Source organism: Aythya fuligula, chromosome Z (assembly GCF_009819795.1).
Source record: "Aythya fuligula isolate bAytFul2 chromosome Z, bAytFul2.pri, whole genome shotgun sequence".
Lineage (NCBI taxonomy): Eukaryota > Metazoa > Chordata > Aves > Anseriformes > Anatidae > Aythya > Aythya fuligula.
Genome location: NC_045593.1, coordinates 66,821,731 through 66,842,860, shown reverse-complemented (window position 1 = coordinate 66,842,860; position 21,130 = coordinate 66,821,731). Strand labels below are relative to the sequence as shown.

The 21,130-nt window shown below is 39.3% G+C and overlaps 1 protein-coding gene across 2 annotated transcripts; it reads left to right on the top strand.

The window, feature by feature from the left end:
• Nucleotides 1–475: 475 nt before the first annotated feature.
• Nucleotides 476–20,503, top strand: TNFAIP8 (TNF alpha induced protein 8). Of its 2 annotated transcripts, none has more exons than XM_032205838.1 (2): nt 476–551; nt 18,675–20,503. In XM_032205838.1, exons 1-2 carry the CDS (start codon nt 521–523, stop codon nt 19,238–19,240), a joined length of 597 nt encoding a protein of 198 aa, XP_032061729.1. In that variant the 5' UTR covers nt 476–520; the 3' UTR covers nt 19,241–20,503. The 2 variants fall into 2 exon arrangements, with proteins under 2 accessions (XP_032061729.1, XP_032061730.1); XM_032205839.1 differs by lacking the exon at nt 476–551 and adding an exon at nt 16,314–16,540.
• Nucleotides 20,504–21,130: the final 627 nt, after the last annotated feature.

Here is a 21,130-nt window from a genome sequence, read left to right as displayed (position 1 = left end):
CATCCCAGATAGCAGCCAGTGCTGAAACGCACAACTTCAGCTTAAAAAGTAATTGATTTAAATTAGGTTTTACTGCCCCAGTTAGCAGAGCCCCAGTCTGCTTGCCAGTTGCTGCGATCACACGCCGTTCCTCGCCCAGGGTGTTTTTGGTCTCCTGTGCTTGCTTTCTCATACCCCGCTGGCGAGCCGTAACAAGCAAAACTCCACCCTTTCTAGAGACCAGGGAGAATGAAATGCATAACCGGCAACTGCTGGCAAGGGAAGTGAGAGTTTCTGTTGAGGTGCCGCTGCTTTTCCAGACGGCGGCTGGTGTGCCGCTCCGAAAGGGGCGGAATCCTTTCCGAGCAGCTGAGCTGTGATTTGCTGAATTCGCAGACTTTTCCCCTTAAAATCCCAACCCTCTTCTTTTTTTTTTTTTTCTCTTTTCTTTCCCCTGTTTTTTTTTTTTTTTTTTTTTTTTCTTCTTTCTGAGAAGTCGACTCGCAGCTCCTCAGGGCGCACCTCGGCTGCCCGCAGCACCATGAGCTCGGAGGCGGACGAGTCCAGGGAAGGTAGGGGAACATCTCCACAGCACCCCCAGGGCCCAGGGACGTGTCCTCAGCTGGAGCAAGAGTTTTCTGCTCACTTTTGGGTGCTCGGAGGGGAGGGAGAGCGGCCTGGCGTCCTGTGGGTTTCGCTGGGAATGAAATACCCCAAGCAGAGGGAGGTCTGGCCATGTCCCTGGCCATGGCCTAGCGCGTGGAGCGCTGATCGGTGGGAGCAGCCGTGCTTCAAGGCGCAAACAGTCGGGTATCGAAAGAGGAAGGGTTTCTTTGGAGTTGGAAGTGCTGTGTGTTTCAACAGAAGAGGAAGTCCCGTGGGGGAGAAGTGAAAGGTCATTATTTTGGGAATGAGCTCGGGCGCTGCTCACTTCCCTGTCAAGAGCCGAGCGCGAGGCGCGAGCCGGGCCTGAAGGGCTTCGCGCGGCGCTGGTGGCGGTGGGGAGCCACCGCTGCCAGAGGAGGGGGCGGCTTCCTGACAGGCCCCACGTACAAAGGGACGCTTATTCAGAAGAGGGAGCAGGGCTGTAAGCTGGATTTCTTAGGGTAGGATTCAAGTTTTGTTGCTGTGAGTAGTCCTCGGGGAGGCTCAGAGTTACAGGGATCCAGTGTGGCTCAGAAAATTGAAAGAAAAAAACAGAAACAAAAACACACAACACACTCAAAACCAACTAACAGGTTAAGAAGCAGCATGGCAATCTGAGCGTTTTGTAGTTGGTGAAAAGAAGAAATGGTTTGAGTGTTTCAGCTGGCTTTCCCCGCACACTCTTACAACTTCCCCTGCTTCAGGAGTAACATTACTGTGGACCTCTGCTTCTGCTTACAGGCATGAGTGTTTTTTTTTGACGTACAGAAAAGTACTGGGTCAAACTTTGTGGTAATAATGTCAGTAAAACCTGGTTAATAATGAAGAATTACAAAAATGCCCTGTTTTCTTTTCCTTTGTTCTTCTCGTTGATTGAGTGGATGAACTAAATACAGAATTTGGTTTTACCCAAGAAGATTCTGGGGGGCTGATTTACTGAAAAGCAGAACTGAAAAAGCATTTCTCCATAGAAACTGTTTGAAAAAGAGAATGAATATGGCAATGTGAACATTCTCCCTCAGTTTTACAGTAGGAGAGATCAGCATGCATGCCACAGCATGAACCATCCTTTGGTTTACATACAGGAAGCTCCAGACAATTTTATAATGTTGTCTGTGTTTGAAATGTAAATTTTCTTTTTAAAATAAATCTTTTACCTTCTTAGATAACTCAGATTCTTAAGATGCTCTGAAAACATTTGTTTCTTTCTGTGCATATTATTTTGTTTCCTTTGATACAATTTGAGATGCCAGGATCTTCATGCTGAAAAAAAAAAAAGGATTGGGAGCAGGTGGCTGAGACAGGAAAGAAGGGATAACTTCTTGGTTAGCTATTTTTGGCTGGGAAAATACTTGGGTTTTGCTGCACTGTGATTTTAATAGAGTGGAAGATAAAAGCAGTGACCGTTATGGGCAGATGAGATACAGATACCACTGAGAGGGTATCAGTCAGTCTGTAAATGTATTCCTAGTAATGCAGTCCTGTCTGTAAAGGAGTAATTGAGAAGATCTGTGAGAAAAGGGGATTTAGTCTGTGTGAATAAAGACCAGGATTAACAGGTGAATTTGTAGAGCTGCAGTTTATGTACTGCTTTGCCTAGTCTGATTGAACACGGCATGAAAGATCACTGATCATGATACTGAAAAATACAGTCTAGTACTGTGGGTTTGTAATGGTTTGGTGTATGTGGCATAACGTAGGTATTCAGAATCTTTCAGCTATCTTTTTGCTTCATCAAGAATAGAGCCGTGTGCTTTTTGCATAAACAAAATTGATACGTCACAAATTCAAACTCAGGTTGAGGCTCAGGCTTTGAACACTAAAGGTATATAAACTTTTAAATGGTTTAGCAAAGTGGGTGGTTGATTGTTCCTTTAAGTGCAAGACTGAAGGTCCTAAAACATAAGTTCTGATTTGCCCACAAATTATGAGGCTCCACCAAGACATCAGCAGGTAAAGTTCTGTTAGTAGTGCAAGGAATACATGGTACATTTACATGACTATAAAGTAGTTATTTTGACAAAGTCTGTACATTTCAAGGCCAAAGCTCGAAATGAAAGTGCAGTAGATAATCTGCTACATGCTAGAGAGTGAAAAGAGGAGAAAAAGTACATGAAAAATATTATTTTAATGTTTTTTGCAAGCAAAGGAAGATTTTTTTTTTTCTTAAAACAGATGGTCAGATGGCTGATGGCAGTATCACTGGTGAGAGCTAATGAAGGAGTATATGAGGAACTCTGAAATTCAGAAATGGTCATGGTTACAGTGAAACCCAAAAGTTTTGAATTACAAATTCCCAAAGATTTTCCTCTTCTTTTTTTTTTTTTTCTTTTTTTTTTCAATTAATCATATAAATGTATAATCCTTGATCTCCAGCCTAATCTTATTTATATAATATGAACTGGGAGTAAGAAATACATTAGTAGAATGCAGTCATTACTGCCTTTATTTTGTACAAATCTGGACTTTTCAGTTTCTGCCTTTGATCTCTGCATGGTACATATTAGAATGCTAACATGAAACTTTTTTTTTTTTTTCTTCAGTCATACTGCTCAGTAACTTTAGAACAATCTTCATATTCATCTGTATACCACAATGATGTGGTAAAGTGTGTTGTGTATATATGGCACCAGTCTGCATTACATTTACAGATTCCAGCAACTGTCATGATATAAATAACTTGGGACATTTTTTGTAGTTGCTTTTCCTGTGGATGAAGCAAAGACTTTGGTAAAGAAACAGTAGAAAAATAAACAGTAGAAAAGTAAAGAAACATTCTGTTCTATGGCATAATTTCAATCTGGTGTTGCATGGTGGCATGTCACACACCAAGGAAAGTAACAAATGGTTTCAGGCTGTTACCTGACTCGGTTCCTTTCTGTGATCCAAAGGGAATGTTCGTAGTGGTTTCACATGAAAACTAGGTATCATTAATATTCCTTCTTAAATACATGCAAATGCATTTTAAAGTTACTGTAGTATAAATGGTGTCTTTAAAGAATATTTCTTCAATAGAATGAAAAAGTGATATCCATGAAGCTTCAGAAAACTTCAGCTTCATTCTACAGGTTTTATGTTGGATAAGTAGACAACAACAGGAAATAGAGTATCTCAAAAGAAAATACCTGCAGATATCAGAGGGAGTGTAATACAGAGCCTGTGAAACAATGGATAATGTATTACAAATTCAGAAGCATTGAGAGCCTGCACTGCACCTTTATCACACTTAAATACCACATTTCGTGGGAGAGAGATCTCTCTGCATTCCTGAAAGTGCTCAGAGCTTTATTAGACACAATTGGCATTTTCTAATCCAAATGAGACTACTGAGGAATGAGCTCACCTGTTTTGTTCCTTTTAGAGAACAGACGTGGAGGTTATAACATCACAGTGTGCTCTCTGTTTTGAGAAGTAAATACTGTATGTAGTCATGGATTTGCTTTGACATTTTGCACTGAGCTCTCACTGAAAATTTTCCAGGGCAGAATCTTTATTTAAGTCACTAACTCTCTGCTGTTGTGCTCCTATGGGGCACTTACCGCACCCAGAGCACCCTTGGTAGTCTGCAGAGCAGGATTCTGCATCCCACCATCTCCATAGCCAGTGCTTGTTACAGTTTTTTCTGCTTTTGTGATAGTGAATGGGGAGATCCAAACTGTGCGAGTAAAATGTTACCCATACTTAAATGTGACATGTACCAGCTGATGGCAGCCCCATTTCATGTCAAAATTTGAAGTTGCAGACTGTTTCTGGTCATAATTAGAATAAATGAAATGAAAAATGTAAGATTAAGCAGAAATTGAATTTCTCTCTTTTTTTTGAATCCAAATCAGAGCGGTTTTGTGTGATTTGTGGTAGCTTTGGCAGCTGCCAAAGTTAGAGATCATCTCCTTCCTTTTTGTAGAGCTCAGTTTTCTGTACAAAGCCACAGTGGAGCAGCACAAATAACTAGTACTAAACCCCACGTATTAAACTCACGTTCTGCCCCCTCAGACTATGAAATGTGGGCTTCCTCTGTTTTGCTTACTCTTCGTCTACTTTCCATTGTCATAACAAAAATCTCCGTAAAACGTTATGGCTGGTGAAACAGGAGCTTTTTGTTGAGAGCAGTCTGAAAATTTCAGACTGCTGGCCCCAGTGGATGTGTCCAAGATCTAGATTAGTCAGTTGAAGACTTTTTATTGCGTAGATAACATCCCTGCTGCAGATGAGGAGATTTAAGAGATTAGTGGCGTCATAAATGTCGTTTGCACAGGTCTGTGAGTTAGTGCAATGCTTAACAATGTGGCATTTCATGTAATCCTGTCTGTAGGTTATTAGAATTCAAGAGTAATAGGAGAAGCTAAAGGCAAAATATTTAATGTTAATATGGGAAAGATAGAAAAGGAAAAAAAGTTTATGAAAAAGAAAGAATAATTACCAAATGGACATGGTAGTACTGCACCACAATCATATTGGGGAAAACATTGCCAAAGATGCAGGTAGGGGGGGTGGAAGTAAAAGCAAGAAGTTATCACCTTAATGAAGAAGGAACAATGGGACATTTGGAGGAAATAAGATCAGGGCAACCAGGCAAGTCAAAACTGTTAGAATTTGTAGCGCAGTTTGGAGGTTTGCGCATGTAATGAAGCAGAATACAAGAAACCCGATAAAGGGATTTGAGGACGGAGATACAACTTCTGTGGTTTGTAGTACAGCTGCTGCAGCTACATCTTGATGTAGGCACTTGCAGCTCTCCGTCAGAGCCCTGGCTTAGAGCAGTTAAGGAGCTCAGCATGTCTCCCCTCGAAAACTGAAAGAATGGCTGGTTTTATTTCCCTGGCCAAGTCAGGGCAATACCTATCTGTGAATGGATTAGGTGGCAGCCCCCATCGCTGCTTCCACAGGCTTAGCGTGTGATGTGCTGAACTGGTGTTTTTCGCTTGTCTCACATTTGGAGTCCATACCCAGCAGCTGTCTGCTGCTGAACACTTTGCTCGTCTTCATACCCCACATACTTTGCAACCTCTTCCTTGTGCAGCGGGGGCAGACGAGGAAGCGAGGCGGTAATCTGAGCAGAGGCCGGGGGATAAGCACTAGCTGTAGCTGGTAGGCTCCTTCGGGGAAGCACTGGAGCTCTTAACTGGTTAATCATTTAGCTGCAGTTGTTGGGTTGAATGCTACATTGCTTTGAGAAAATTCCATTAAGATAATTATGCTTATGCAATCAAATCTTTTAATCCGCAGTGAACTGCAGGACCTAAGTGTTTAATTGTGAGTAAGATACAGGCCCTCCAAGAGAGGGAACCATCGACAGAGCGAGCAGCAGGCTAACGTCAGCTGTGGGGAGCTCTTGGAGGTCATCTGGCAAGACCTCCCACTTATTGCAGTGACAGCTCTGGAGCAGCAGCCAAATTCAGAGCTAGCTGAAGTTGCTTTATCCGGTCAAATTGTTAGTGTCTTCAAGAATGGTGCTCCCACAGCTCCTCTAGCAACACCCTCCAGTACTGTACCGCTCCCTCTTGCTGTGAAGAATTTTTTCCTTACATCTAGTGAGATTTGCCCTTGCTGCAGCACGTCTGCTGTTCCTCACTCTTCTGCTGTGCTAGTCAAAGAGGAACCTGGCTGTTTTCTCTCTACAGCCCTTCAGTAACAAGTTAGTTGTACCAGTTAGGTCTCCCGTTAGTCAGGTTCACCAGTTAGTTCTCCTGTTAGTCAGGTGTACCAGTTAGGTCTCCTGTTAGCCTCCTCAGGCAGAGCAAACCCCGCAGTCTCAGCCTGTCCTCTCTATCGTGTGCTCCAGCTCCCTCAGCATATTGGTGGCTTTCATGGACTTGCTTCAGTTTGTCAATTCCTTTGGCAGAGATGCAAAGGGGCCCAAATCTGGGCACAGTGCCCCACAGACAGGACGATGATATTTTGTTTCAGAATTCTGACAATTTTCTTCCATTTTACTGAGTTGGGTGTTGTACCTTGCACCTACATTTGGAAAGGGTGTATTCCTGAACAGTGTTGTTTCCAAGTATGCGAGCTGGCTAAAGGAATGGCTTCTAAGAACACTCAGTATTTTGTAACACATGTGCCAGTGATGGCGTAAGGAAAATGTGATGCTCAGATACCAATAACCATTTGTGTCCCTTATTCAAGAGCACACATCACTCCTGTCATGGGTAACTATCATTTGGGCAATTCTTCTGTTAAATGTGACAGTTTCATCAGATTTTGTAAATATTGCTTTTTGAAAAGCAAATTGCTTTTTTTTCTTCTTTTTTTTTTTTTTTTTTCCCAAAAGTATTTAGAGTCTTTATAAACACAAAATAAATGAAGACTGTATTCCAGGTGTTATCCAGGTGTTATCTCAACCATCTGGACTGATTTTTTTTTTTTTTTTAACAGTCATTACAATCTGTGGTAAGGGGAGAGCATTTCATAAAGAGTTATGAAGAAATAATAAATATTCAATGAAAAAATACTAAATACTTTCTACGCTGCTTTTTGAAAAAAAACGTTCTGTTTTTCCATACATCACATTTCAGAGAAGTAGGAGGCTAAAAATAATCTTTGTCTATTTCAAAATGGTTTTGAAGTCTATTTTCATCTTCAAGGAATAATTTTTCACATTTGTTCATTGGTTGGATACCTCATAGGTCCAGTACTATCCAGCAGAAGTACTTCTGTTTGGTAGTAAAAGTTGCTGTGTATGTCTTTGTAAGAAACTTGCTTAAACTGACTGTACCTGCGTTAATAAATAGCTCTAATCTGAAACTCAGTTTTATATATACTGATATTAACATTAAATTTCTCTTAGTGTGAAAATATAAAAATTACAGATTTTCACGTTTTATCTGTCTGTGCCCCTTGATTTGCTGAGGTATTTTTAATTATTATTATTATTTTTTAAGTTATGTGTACAATTTTTCTTTCGTGGACACATCTCCATAATGACTACTGAACAGAAAACATTGTGTGATCAGTGATGCACGTGTGACTATAAGCAAATTGGTTCCTTGTAACCATACTGTTAGCAAAAGCTCTCAGCAGGACACAATCTTGTTTTGGGTGAGGACAGGAGAAAATGAGACACCTGACCTTTAAGAGTTTTATTCTACATTTGCGATTTTCTCATAAGTTTTATTTTTCTTCATAAGATTCCCTACCTTGGTTGGGGTTTGTTTTGGTTCATTTTCTTCAGTTGATTTCCTGTCACAGTTATGTTTTGGTGCTGGCTTCTAGTTCCCAACAATGAATAGAGAGGCCACACGACTGCATCTCATGGCAGATCGCATTTGGAAAACTTGGGATCAGAAATTTTTGCAGATGTGTTTCAGCAGGAACAATGCAGAGAGAATTTGGAAATATTTTTCCTTACATGTTGCTACACTCAACATCAATATTTGTAACTATACAGGTCAATAAAAAACTATCAGCCAGTCTTACTTGCACACCAGTGAGAGAAATCTACTTTTTGTTTTGACGTGGTAATACACAAATTTTGGTGTCTCTGCAGAGTCATGTTCCTGCTGGCACGTTACAGTGTAAGACAAAATTGCAGTGAAGTGAGAGTTAGTGTTTCATTTACTTGAGAGCATTTGTCCTTGAAAGGTTCCTAGTGTGAAATCCAGGAATGTATCGTAAGATATATTTTAATTAGCTGTGAAGGTAGGTATTTGCAGGTTTCCCTGAGGCATTGGAAGCTGACCTGTGCTTTCAGTAGACCTTTAAGAATGTGGTACCCTCTAGCCTTGATCCCAGAATGTTTACACTGCACTTCATACAGGAATTAGTAAAGCACTGAATCAGTGCATGCACAGACAAGCCTCCACTTAATTAACTTCATCAAGAAGCATAGGAATAGCTTTGGCTTTGAAAAGTGTAGAAAATCTATTGTTTTAAATCTCAAAACTTTATTGGGATCTGTTTTTGTTTTTACATGTACTATGTCTGCTTTAGCAAGATATTCTACAAAGTCTGTGTATAGAAAGAAGAAATTTATGGTTGAATGTTAGCAAAATGAGTAAGTGACATTGGTGAATATTTTATCTACTGATACGCAGGTCTATTTTTTCCCACATAAAAAATGAGAAAATGTTTATCTTAACAGAAAACATTTGCATTAAAAATATTGACTGAGAAATAACGTCTTAGTCTTTGTATCTTGAACTACAAATATTTTGAAACAATGAATCATGAATTTGAGCAGCTGTGGACAGGAATACTGTATCCTTCAGGAAGAGGTAAGAATGAAGGCTCTGGTGTCTTCACCAGTTATATGTCTTCACCAAGTTCACAGTCCTGTCCTAAGTGCTGTGGACTAGAAATCTAAAAATCTGTGATGCAAGACGTCCAGGATAGATGTTTAAACTAGGCTTTATTTACAACAAACAGTTGCTATTATAATAAATCGGCAGAGATAAGAATTATGTTGAATTAAGATGTACATAGTTCACTGTGGGTTATTACTTCATTGTGAGGATAGCAGTATCTCATGGTGAGGCGAAGATAAAATTGTTGTCATTTTATTTCATCTGACAGTACAAAAATGTCACCCAACTAATTTGAAATTTAAATTGATGGTATTTATTTTCACCACTGGTGGCTTTTCCTTCTCTAGAATTCAAATTTGCATTCCCTCCTTCTTTTTGGGTAATAACCCTGATAATCTCAAGCTACAAAACCCTTTCCTGATGGTGGAAGGTCATGTGGATATCACTTCATACCTGATCAGTGCTGTTCATAGTCTGCTTAAAAATAACATGTGATGCCAGTACAAAGAGAGTGGACATCTAAATTCTACAGTTAACAGTGGTAAAAAACAATGTACTAAATCTCTTATGGCTTGCCCCAAGGGGTAAACTACAAAATAGATCCAGGTTTTAGAGTCACCGAAGATTTGAGGCTGAAAAGGACCTCTGGAGACCATCTATTTTTAGTCAGTATTTAGTCAATATTTATAACATTTAAAAGTAAATTGGCTTACTGTTGCCTTGCTATGTATCAGTCAAGGTTCTGTGTCTACGACAGAACCTTTTCTGTTCTACAAAGGAAAAATTATACTGCTTCTTGACATAAAAGAATGGCAGTGTTCATTTCCCCCCTCCTCCCCCTTTTTTTTTTTTTGTGTCTGTTTTGAGCATTGGTTTTAAATTGGAGAAGCCAGGCATAAAGCAAAACAAGTGAAAACAAACATAAATCACAGCAAAGCTCCAAAAGGCAGACTGTGCCTTTAGTTCTAGAGGAACCTGTTCTGAACTGACAGCAAGGGAAGAAGAGAATAATGGAGAGAAAATACTCTCATCCATTGATTTCATGGCTGGAAGTTTGGGCAGAAGTCCTGGTAGCGTTAGTGTGTATACAGAGCAAACAGGCTACTTAACATTGTGATAAAGAATGAAAACTGAGGTATTAATTTATTTTCTTCCTTGTGGAAGAGGAAAGTAAAGGAAATATGTTAGCAGTGGGAATGGAAAAGGCCACTAGGGCCATCAAATGTAAACCTCCCTAATCAGAACCACAACAAATGACTAGTGCAGAAGAGTAAACAAAGCATGAAGTTTATGTACAACCAAACTGTTCATGCCAGGAAACATACCATGTTTCATGCTATAAAAACTGGAAAACATAGTGTAAAACTAAAACTGCAAATGTATGGGCAGCAAAAGAGTTGAAGAGCATCACCAGTATCCCAGACAGGTAATCGATATGTTCAATTCTTAGATGGCATATTTCCATCTTTTTTATAATCTGCACTCTAGTTTTGGTATGGAAGAAATGCCCTGGGAATCACTACTTCTTTTTTTTTGTGTCTGGTCTGTAAATGTGGCAATCTTTGGTGCCTCAGAATAGATTTTTAAAAAGAAAAAACAAATTGGGGCGGGGGGGGGGGGAGTATCATTTAGTTTTTTTGGGGCAACTGGTGGAAGATAAGAGAGTAATATATATAAACAAAGCACTAGTTGTCTTTCAAGCTAGAACTGAAGGAGAGATACCAGTGGAGTCCCATCCTGTCTGCAGGATGCAAACAGTGGCATACAGATTGAAGCTGAGAAGAACAGAGGACTGGAACTAGAAATACAGGAAAAACATTATTAACTATTTTCAAAGTCAGTGAAAGACTCACAAACCTTTCTGTCATTTGAACTCTCTTCTGCTGTGGCTTTCTTTACATGTTATTCAAAATATATGCTCTTTGCATTTTGACTACCAAGTTACTGTCTTGTTCTTGTAATTGATTTACCTGTTCCTCTCAGGCTAGATTGCCATCTTCTCTCTGTCTTATGGGCAGGTGTCAGTTGGCTGTATTTTTGCCACATGTGTCCTCAACTTCCTCTACCATGTTCTTTTTTTTTTTTTCCCCTCTTCTGGGTAAAAAATAATGCTCTTCATGCATTCAGAGTTTCCTAGGGTCTGCCTGTCTCAGTGCTTTTCCTCTTGTGTTCAGCATCTCAATGCCTTGTGCCTATAGCATTTTTATTTATTTATTTTTTTTTTGGTGAGAAGACATTCCTTTTGCTGGCATGGTTGTAAAAGCAGTTAGATATCTCTTTTTAAACTTTAACTTTTGGTAAAAGATTCAGTTGTAATGGGGCTAGATTATTTTATTGCAAGTGCCTCTTGGGTTAAGGAGGTTGGCACTGGCCTTGATGTGGTTTGGTGTATGTTTCTAAGGCTGGACAAAACATACATTTTCTGGTCTGCACTTGCTTGTTCTGAAGGAATGGCGTAGGATACACTTTGTTTCAGATGAAAAGATTTGTGCACTGTTGCTTTTGAGTATACATGAACACCTGCATATTGGTAGATACAGAGGAACTTGGGTCGTCATCAAATGGCCAACAGCTGAAATATACAAGCTTCATATTTAATATCACAGCACCTGTTGTAACATTCCAGCAAGGATAGCAAATGGTGGCAAAGGAGTAAAATACCAAATTAAGTTCATGACCTCCTCTGACTGTCATGTTCTTGTTCTCTTTTTAATATCCAATATATTTTAAAATATGCTTCTGTAACAGCAGTCATCAGAGGTTAATGTTATTTTTTTTCTTATTAAAGCTTTACTATTAATTAAAGTACATACAGAGGCTCTAGGATAAAAAGCTTTCAAGAAGGCTTTTTAAATTTCTAAATCAGCTACAGCATGTATCATGTGATGCACAGGGTGGCTGTGGGAAGCACCGGCATGTAAAACCAGAATAACTTGTTGGCACAGACTGCTCTCATGGGACTGCAAAATGCTGCACATACATTCTTGTTGGTAATAGCATCCTTCCTTGCCACACTACCCAACCTTAACCTCCAGGTACTTTTTTTTGGCAATTCTTCTCACCTTTTGGTCATAAAAAAAACAACAACCAACAACCCACCAACATAAAAAAAACCCCTTGTTTTCTGTTTTTCATGGTTTCTGTTTTGGCAGCTAGAAAGTGGGTCTTTTCTTCTTTTGCTGTTGGTCAGATTTGCGTTATTTTAATACACTAAAGCAGTGAATTAAATAGAAATATAAGGAACACACAACTATCTAATGTATTTTGTAGACCTATTAGTAATGAGTTCTTCAGGACTTCATCAGATAAGAAAGGTGTTTCCTGTGCTGTTTGCTAGCTTTTCTTGTATCTTTCCCAAGTTCCCTGCTGCTGAATGTATATGCTCACTTTCAGTATGAGCATACAGATTAGACATACCAAATATTTCAAAAAAATGCTTGATTAACAAGATATTTTTCTCAAATCGCTTGATTAACTATTGCTTCGGAGTATTTGCAGCCTCAGAGCTGACTTCCAGATCCAGTAAGGCTGCTCATGCAATATTTGTTATGTCTTAGGCTTGGCTTCTTTCAGATTGGTTATTTTTCCTTTTGAAGATCTTCCAGCATGAATGTTAAAATCAGTACACATCGCTCGACTTATTAATGTTCCTGTAGTATGCTTAGTTGGTGAAGATCATGGTGGGTGAGAATTTCATACAAGTCACTGCACATATTGAGAAAACTGTAGGCAAAACTGTTGGTGAACACACACTTCGCATGTGTTGAAAATCTTAGTTTGAACTGCTTTCTAGTTAAAATCGATACTCATAAATAAACCTCCCTTTTTAAAAACATGGTGCCAAATACAATATTTGCTCATCAAATACGGACCTCGTGTGCCTGAACCAAAAGAAGGGGAGAGGTGTGGAAGAAGTGAGCCCAGTGAGGCCTGTGGCAGCATGGACCAGAGGGCAGGTTAAGGGCTGCACCACACACCCTAGGCCCAGCGTAATGCAACGTAGGTTCCCTCGCCTTTCTGAGGGAGCAGCAATGTCACCAGCGTCCTGTCATAGGAAAGGCTGGGTGTTCCCCCTGACACTTTCTGAACCAGAATCGGGTGTTTCTGTGCAGCAGCTTCCTTTCAGCCACCGCTGTTGCTGTCAGGGCAGGAAGTAGGCCATGGCGCTCCTGTGCCCTGCAGCATGTGGAAGCGGCAGATCCTCTGGGCTCGGCTCCCTGAGCAATGCCTGCAGGAAAACAGGCCAAATAAACAAATACCCCTTTCTTTCACCAGCTCAGTTTTGCTTCTCTTAATACATTTTTCTCCTTTTGAATAGGACTCTTTTTTTGTTGTTATTGTTGTTGTCATTCCTTCAGGCTTTATTTCCCCTTTCACCTTCAGCTCATAGCTGTGTGCCCTCTGTTTTTTCTGCTGCCCGATGCTGCTGACCCAGGCAATCTGCCCTGTTGCAGACCTTTCCTCAATGTCTGTCCTGGTCTCTTCCACTCCTGCTGTCAGCCAGCTTACAGGTTGCAGTCCCAGTGTCCGAGGCTGAGCAGTAGAAGCTGTCAGAGCTGCCTGGTCTTGCACATCTCACACCAGCTGTATTTTTATCAGCTTTTGGAAAGCCAGTGCATGAACAAGCATTTGCAAATAGAAAGAGCATCTGACTTTCTGAAGTGGCCATTTGGGGAATGGTCTTTTTTTTTTTTTTTTAATGCTTTTCACATTGCAAGGACTTTGTGCTTTTTAAAAGATAAATTTAACATACCCTTTACCCAAGAAACTTTGAAGCACTTTGTACGGGTTAGGAGTAACCTTCGTACAGGCTAGAACCATTACACTGACTCTTCTGTTCAAAACAAAACAAAAACAGGAAAAAAAAAAAAAAAGCTTTTTGAAGCCATGACTCATTCCCTCAGAAAATTATTAAAAAGATACACATCGTGGTGTCAGTTACAGAAATCAGCTTACGTTATTTATGTCTGAAGAATTTTTAGTCTGTGTTCTGCCACTCACTTTTAATCTTATCTTTACGTAATAGCTATATTGTGAAAGTTGTTTCAGCTCTGGTAACAGCTTTGTGACTGTTCCTGCCTGTTCTGTACACCAGGAGTTGTTGTTCGCTGATGTTGACTACTGCAGTTGACCACTGTTGGAACTTTAACTTACTGGAGTCATGTGTTTATGCATGAAGTCATGCATTATTTCTTAGTGCATTTATTTTCTAAAGGTCTCTAGCTTTTACCATTCTTGAACACAAATATAGCCCTGTAAAGACTTGCAGAACAGAAGGCAGAGGAAAAAATAGTGGGTTTTGCTATCCTTTGATATCTGGCAGATTTCAGGATTTTGGAGGGGTGAGACTCGTAGTCACATATACTTGGGAAGTGCAGTGCTATCTGTCCTACTTGATTTCAGGTTGTCTCCCTCCAGGGAAATGATGTTCTCCCACTCCAGAACTCTGACTGGACACAGGATTCATACAGCATGCAGGCTTCTTGCTTCAGCTGCAAACCGCTGCCGGTGCAGAGGCAAGCACACATGTCCACACAGGAAGCCAGGCAGGAAATCAGTTGCCACATTTCTCAAAACTTTGTGATACAGTCTTTTAAATGGTGCCTGAAATGCTCGTTTTCTTTTTCTTTTTTTTTTTTTTCTTTTTTTTTTTTTTTTTTCCCCGACCCTGTATGTGTCCTTTGTGTCTCACCCCAAAACCCCTGAGGTTTCTGGACATTGCATGCTACCAGTGCAGTACATGGCATGTCAAACATCATTAATGTGAAAGCAGTCTCATGCAGCAGCATTATTATTAGCGGCTCTGCAGACAAATTCTCTCTTCAGCTGGGACTGTTATGTCAACATGCTGAGTACATACGTTAGAGAAACAACCCATGTCAAAAAGTTCAGCTCCTGACTTGCCTATGCCCTAACAGGGTTCACTGGAAGCTTTTACTGTTTTTTGTTTTCTTTTAGGTCCATCTTTATGACAACAAGCCTAGAAACACTCAGTGATTAAGTGTTCATTCTCAATGTGTATGAGATTGAATACACCTCCCTGCAAGTGCTGTTGCATCTTCCATTGACCATTACCTTGTGGAAAAAGAGATTCTGCCTTGCTGTAAGGCAGTGAAATCATCTGATTCGACTTTTTTTCAACTACATTTTTTTAGTATAAATGGCATTGAGAAATAGGGTATTTGGTAATAGGTATTTGCCACAGTACGGAGAGAGGCATACTGCCTTCCATATCAGGGAAAAATGAGCATCACAGCTGTAAGTGATAGCCTTGTAGTACTTTTATACCACTCTCCTGAGAGTTTATTAAGCCAGAATTCCCAGTTTTCACCGACAGTTCACATTTCCCAGCACAGTTTTAAGTAAAATGTTTGGAAGATAACATTTTTGGGGAAAAACACAACCAGAATACATCTCTAGCATTTATTGACTTTAATGCACAAAATACTAGTGTTAAACATGCGAACTATTTTTTGCAAAAATTACAAAATTTTGTAACTAATAAGCTCTCAACTTTGCAATTTTATTTTTCATCTAAGTCATAAATAGATGAAAAGACTTTTCAGATGTTCCTGTTGTTGCTAAAATCTTGCGGGTTTCTCCATGAGAGCCTCTCTCGCCTTGCTCTGCAGAGGGACGGCTCCAATGAACATCATTCAGTGAATTCACAGATAAACAATTCACAGAATTGTTTATTTGTGTAGCTTGTGCAGAAAATGACATCCCAGGGATTCTTAAAGAGTGTTTTATGGTAATATACTTTTAAAAAGTGAAGTGTAAAACTGCACAGCAAAGTAATAGGAGCTGTAATAAAGGAGAGTCATGAGAAAAAGCATTACACAAGATACTTAAAATTAGTGTGATGACCTGCACAAATTCTGGGGACGCTGCAGGCCACCAGAGAGATGGCATTATTTCTGTTTAAAGCACAAGGATGGGACCTGTCCATAAAGCAGGTGTACCCAGATACATATGCGCACTGAGCACACATGGCGGTTGCTCCTTAATGATGGCTACGTATATGGTCAACCCTAACAAAATGGGGCCGCTGTAGGTAGGTGTCTAAGTGTGGATTTGCATGCTTATTTTCTGGAGCTTGCATCTGAGATTTCACAGCATCTACAGCGAGCGCCTGACCTGCAGAGCCGGGGGCTGGCAGCCCCTCGCTGCTGTCACTGCATCCTCTGTTGAACCAGACCCTTGGTGTGCAGCTCCCGGCTGGTGCAGGGGATGGCAAAGAGCTCTGGCTACTTCCCAGCAAGTCCCCTGCCCATCTAGTCCTGGGGCCGCTTGTCTCCCTCCCGGTCTGCCCGTGGTGGCAGTTGCCGGTTAGCAGTACAGGCGTTGCACTGCTTGCTCAGCAGTGCAATTTCCTTTCAGCTCTCTTTTCAAGGAAGTGAAACCACCGCGATGTATTTTTTGCATTCTGAGGTGCCAAAGTAAAATGAAGTGCTTCGGACAGAAGAGAAAGGTAGCTGAGAAGATTGGCTCTAATGGAGAGGGGGAAGAAAACACGTTCACTGCGTGGTAACTTCTGACAGTGTTTCAAAGTGCGTGATAAAGCAAATGCTAGATTTAGCAGAGTAATTACGTCTTAGGCCGGTCTTCACCTGGGTTATTTTCCCCTGCTTCTGCTATCAGCATTAACAATTGCAATTCCATTTGCTGAACAAGTAAGTAATAATTTTACATTTTTTTTAAAGGAAGCATGTATGTATGCTGGGTCTGAAGGAGCTCTGTAAACTTACTCCTTAAACTCAGTTTTATTCAAACATTTGGCTGCAAAGTATGTTTCAGCTCTCTGACATGGGTGGTGAGGAAAAAATACAAAATAAAAGCAGTTTGGTTTTTTTGATCAACTGACAGAAATGCTGAAGTATGAAATTTATGTATTTATCCATCGAACTAGAACACGTGTAATAACACTGAAAAAGAATTAGACTAGTGCTGTATTGCTAACTATATAGAAAGTAAGCCTTGCTGCATAGTCCCAAAACTTGAACAATTTTTAGAAATGCCATTAAGATTGTAATACCTCCTTTAAGTGAGCAGGTCCTGTTCTGCATAGCATGCTAATCGCATGTTGAGCTCCACCTTGTCAAATGTGAAATTACATAATATTTGTTGTTTTGTTTTTTTTTTTTCAAAACTGTTGAATCCTTAGAAAATGGCCAAGTTTTGAATTGCTTAAAATTGATACTTCCTGAGTTAATGTGTGTAAATTGTAAGAACTAGATTTGAGTGTCTGTGTGACTTGCTGGAGAAACGTTGTACTGATTTCTGTTTAATTATAATGGAGCGTTCCGTGTGGTATAATCACAATTTTATAAGAAAACCTACAGCATCCTGGGGAAGAACATTTAAAAATATTAAAATATAGATTGTATTGTGTTTGTTTTTCTTCACAAGTTTCTGGAAGAATAGTGACTTATATTAGTACAATCATCTGTATATCTTTGTGGAACATGAGAAGATACTGTGAACAGCTAGGAAATTGGAAGGTTTTAAGAAAGCAAAGTTATGAAAGAAGCATTTATATTCCTGTTTTAGAGAAAAATAAAAGCTAACTTTTACCTGTAGATCTTTGTAATGCATTGGCTACTGAATTCTAGTATTTGACTACTTTGAAATGTTTTGATTAGTTTTATTTGAATAAGGGAGTTACAGTTTTATATTTGAAAACACAAACATTGAATCAAATGTTTTCAGTTCAGATTGACTGCTTAGCATCTTTAACTTCTTCCTGAATCTTTGTGGTTTAGAAACGTGTCCATCTTATGATCTTGGGTGCTTTACCCACGATACTTAACAATGGGATCTTTGGTTTTTGAGTGTCCTCATGCAGTAAAGATTTTTTTAAAATGCATTCAAACACTTTGTGCTTCAGAAAGAAGTATGCAGTAAAAGTCCAAAGAAGAAACAAACTCGCTGGAAAGTTTCTGAGATCATAGAAAAGCAGCCTTTTAATAAGTTTCTAAAAAAAAAAAAAAAATCAAGAAAAATTACAGATTTGTGTCTCACTTGTCCTTCGTGAAGGACAAGCTCCTTTTCTTTGCTGGAACCCCAGAGGCACTGTGGATCGTAACACACCCAATTGCCCAAGCACAAACAGTCAGAAGGAAACTTTTTCCAATTTCAGGGATTTACTGTTTGGCATCTGCAGAGTTTATGTTTTCATAAAAAAAAATAAAGCAAAATCTTTCCTGGCCCTCTGTTTGCAAAGTAAACTTTCCATATGTGCAATAAATGTAAATAGCTGAAGCCCTCCTTCAGTCTGCCTGAGACCCTAGGAAAAGCTGCAGCTTGAAGGCAGCCTCCTTCCAGGCAGTTCTCCATGGAAATAGAAATTCACATGTGACTTGGAGGAGAAGGTGCAGTAAATAATGGTCACTGACGAGAGAATATGGGTGGGAACGTTTCACAAAACAAATGTGTGAAAGAACGTTTGGGTTTTTTAAAGTGTTTAAAGAAATTACAAAAGACTGGAGCCTCAAAAAGAGTTGGAACCTCACTGGGTATATTCGTGTAAGCAAGCATAGTATTGGAGGTAGAACTCTGTTGTAGGACCTACTTTGTCGATCATAGAGCAGTTCCTTAATGAGGTGATGTTAGCAAATGTAATGGCAAACCCTGGAGTGTTTGTTTTTGGCATTTAGTATAGGACATACCACATTTCTGTGGTAAGTAGTAAGGAGTAAGATGGACGGACACAAACAGAAATACTCCTTAGCTCGCTGTTTGTAGTATGTGTGTGATGAAGTACTGAATACATTCTTCCTTTTTTTTTTCCCCCTTTCTTTTTTCTAGTGGCCACTGATGTCTTCAATTCCAAAAGTCTGGCCATTCAGGCCCAGAAGAAGATCCTTGGAAAAATGGTATCCAAATCAATAGCAACTACTTTGATAGATGATACAAGCAGTGATGTTTTAGATGAGCTCTACAGAGTGACAAAGGAATACACACAAAATAAAAAGGAAGCAGAGAAGATCATTAAAAACCTCATTAAAATAGTCCTCAAATTGGCAATCCTCTACAGGAACAACCAATTTAATCAAGATGAAATAGCATTGATGGAGAAATTCAAGAAGAAAGTTCATCAGCTGGCTAAGACCGTGGTCAGTTTCCATCAGGTGGATTATACCTTTGACAGGAATTTTTTGTCCAAGCTGTTAAATGACTGTAGAGAGCTACTTCACCAGATCATTCAGCGTCACCTAACTGCAAAGTCACATGGACGAGTCAACAATGTGTTTGATCACTTCTCTGATTGTGAATTTTTGGCTGCCTTGTACAATCCCTTTGGACCTTATAAACTCCATTTGCAGAAACTTTGTGATGGTGTCAACAAAATGCTAGATGAGGGGAACATTTAAGTACCTGTATAAAAGTTGACTGACTATGCATTATTTGTAGATGGAACACTGTTGATTTATGAAGGAATAAGGGAGCATGCAAAAGGTGGTTTTTTGCTCGTTTTGGGGATTTTTTATATATATATATATATATTGACAAATATTTCAGAACGATCTTTATTAAACCGATTCCTTGTTATGAGCTGTCTATTGCTATTTGCAGTCCATATGGAAGAAAGACAGCACATGACATTGTTTCACTGTGCTTTGCCCACAAAAACAGCTGGATAAAGACAATAAAACAGAAGGGTCCAAGTAGAGTAAGAGTCTTGCAAGACAGATATGCAAAACAAAATGATAAGCTGTCAGACAATCCAAATCTTTTATATTTACAGAAATATAAGTGATCAGAGTCCAGGAATGTTGGTAAATAATTAACGTGGTGATGGTACAGTCTATAATTTCTTCATCTTATTTGTAAAATATATATTTGATTCATTTATAGTCTTTTATAAGCAGTGCACAGATCACAGCTTCCTAGTGTTGACCTTATGAAACATTCAGTTTTACACAATATCTGTGATGCTGTCACATAAAGTCTGAACTGGCTTGTTCATCTCCAGCTCAGTGGTGAAAGCTTTATGTCTGAAAGGCCACTAAGTGATCCTTACAGATCTACACAGATGCCTTGTTTCCTTTAATTATGTCAGAAACAATAAGCTACAGTAAAATTGCCTAATTGGAAAAAAAGTACTCCCTAGACAACACCTGTGGTACGTGATTTTAACTTTACATACAAAATTGTAAGGTAACACACAGTGACTGGTGCAATTCCTTAAGATTTCTAGAACCCTGCTAATAAGTCATAATTATTTTTGCAAAGGTGTGGGTCAGCTTATTTTACATGTTAGGGGGATATGAATTCAGAAAGCTTGAGCATCTGAAAATAAATTCCAAGCCAGTTTGCTTTTTGTACAATGTATCTAGAAAACAAATTAATCTGGGGTATGTGCTATTGAACTAACGGAAAAGTGACATCTTGAATCAATTTGTTCTCTTCTCCCCTCCTACCTTTCATTCTTTTTTTCTCCCTCGTCTTCTCCCTGCCTTGCCCTTGGGGAAAAGAAAAATGTGACTTTCTAGACACTGTAATGTACTTAAAAGCATGAAGTTAATACATTTCAAACACCTGAAGACTTTTTATTAGGAAGCATATAAAGAATTTGTAGTTTATTTAATTACCAGTGTTTTTGCTCTTTGCTGTGTCTTTTTTTTGTTGTTGTTGTTGTTATGAGTAAACCAAAGAATATTTGCACTCTGAACTTTTCATGTTTTCTTTTTTTTTTTTCCTTTTTTTTTTTTTTCCCCCCGTTGCATTGTAAATCATAAAGATAACACTTGGACTGTGCAGGCAACCAGAGTATTACAGCCTCTGACAAAACTGCTTGTCATTTTTTTAGAATGCAAAATTCACTTTTACTCATGTTAATTCAGTCACTAGGCTCTGCGTATTCCCAGAAAGACACTAGGAATATGCTGGATAAATGTGTGTTCAAAAGGTGAACTCCTTTTATAGAAGTCATTAGTGTCCTGCAGAGAGAAAAGACTAATGTACTACAGGGCTGGAATGACAGGAAAATGATGTAAGGATAGTGCATGAGAATTTGCAAAGAGTTAGGTTATTAGTGTGATATCTGAATGAGTATCTGTTAAGATCTCATCTTATGTGTTACTGTAGTCCATCAGAAGTCATTTATGGGGATGCAACATCATGAAGAAAATCTCACAAACCATAAGAACGCAGTTTCTGACTTACTGGCTTATGTCATTTTTCTCCAACATGGAAAGAGAAGTTGTTTTCTTTCCCAGTTTGTCTGTCTGAGGTGAGGATAGGAAGGAACTTAACTAGAA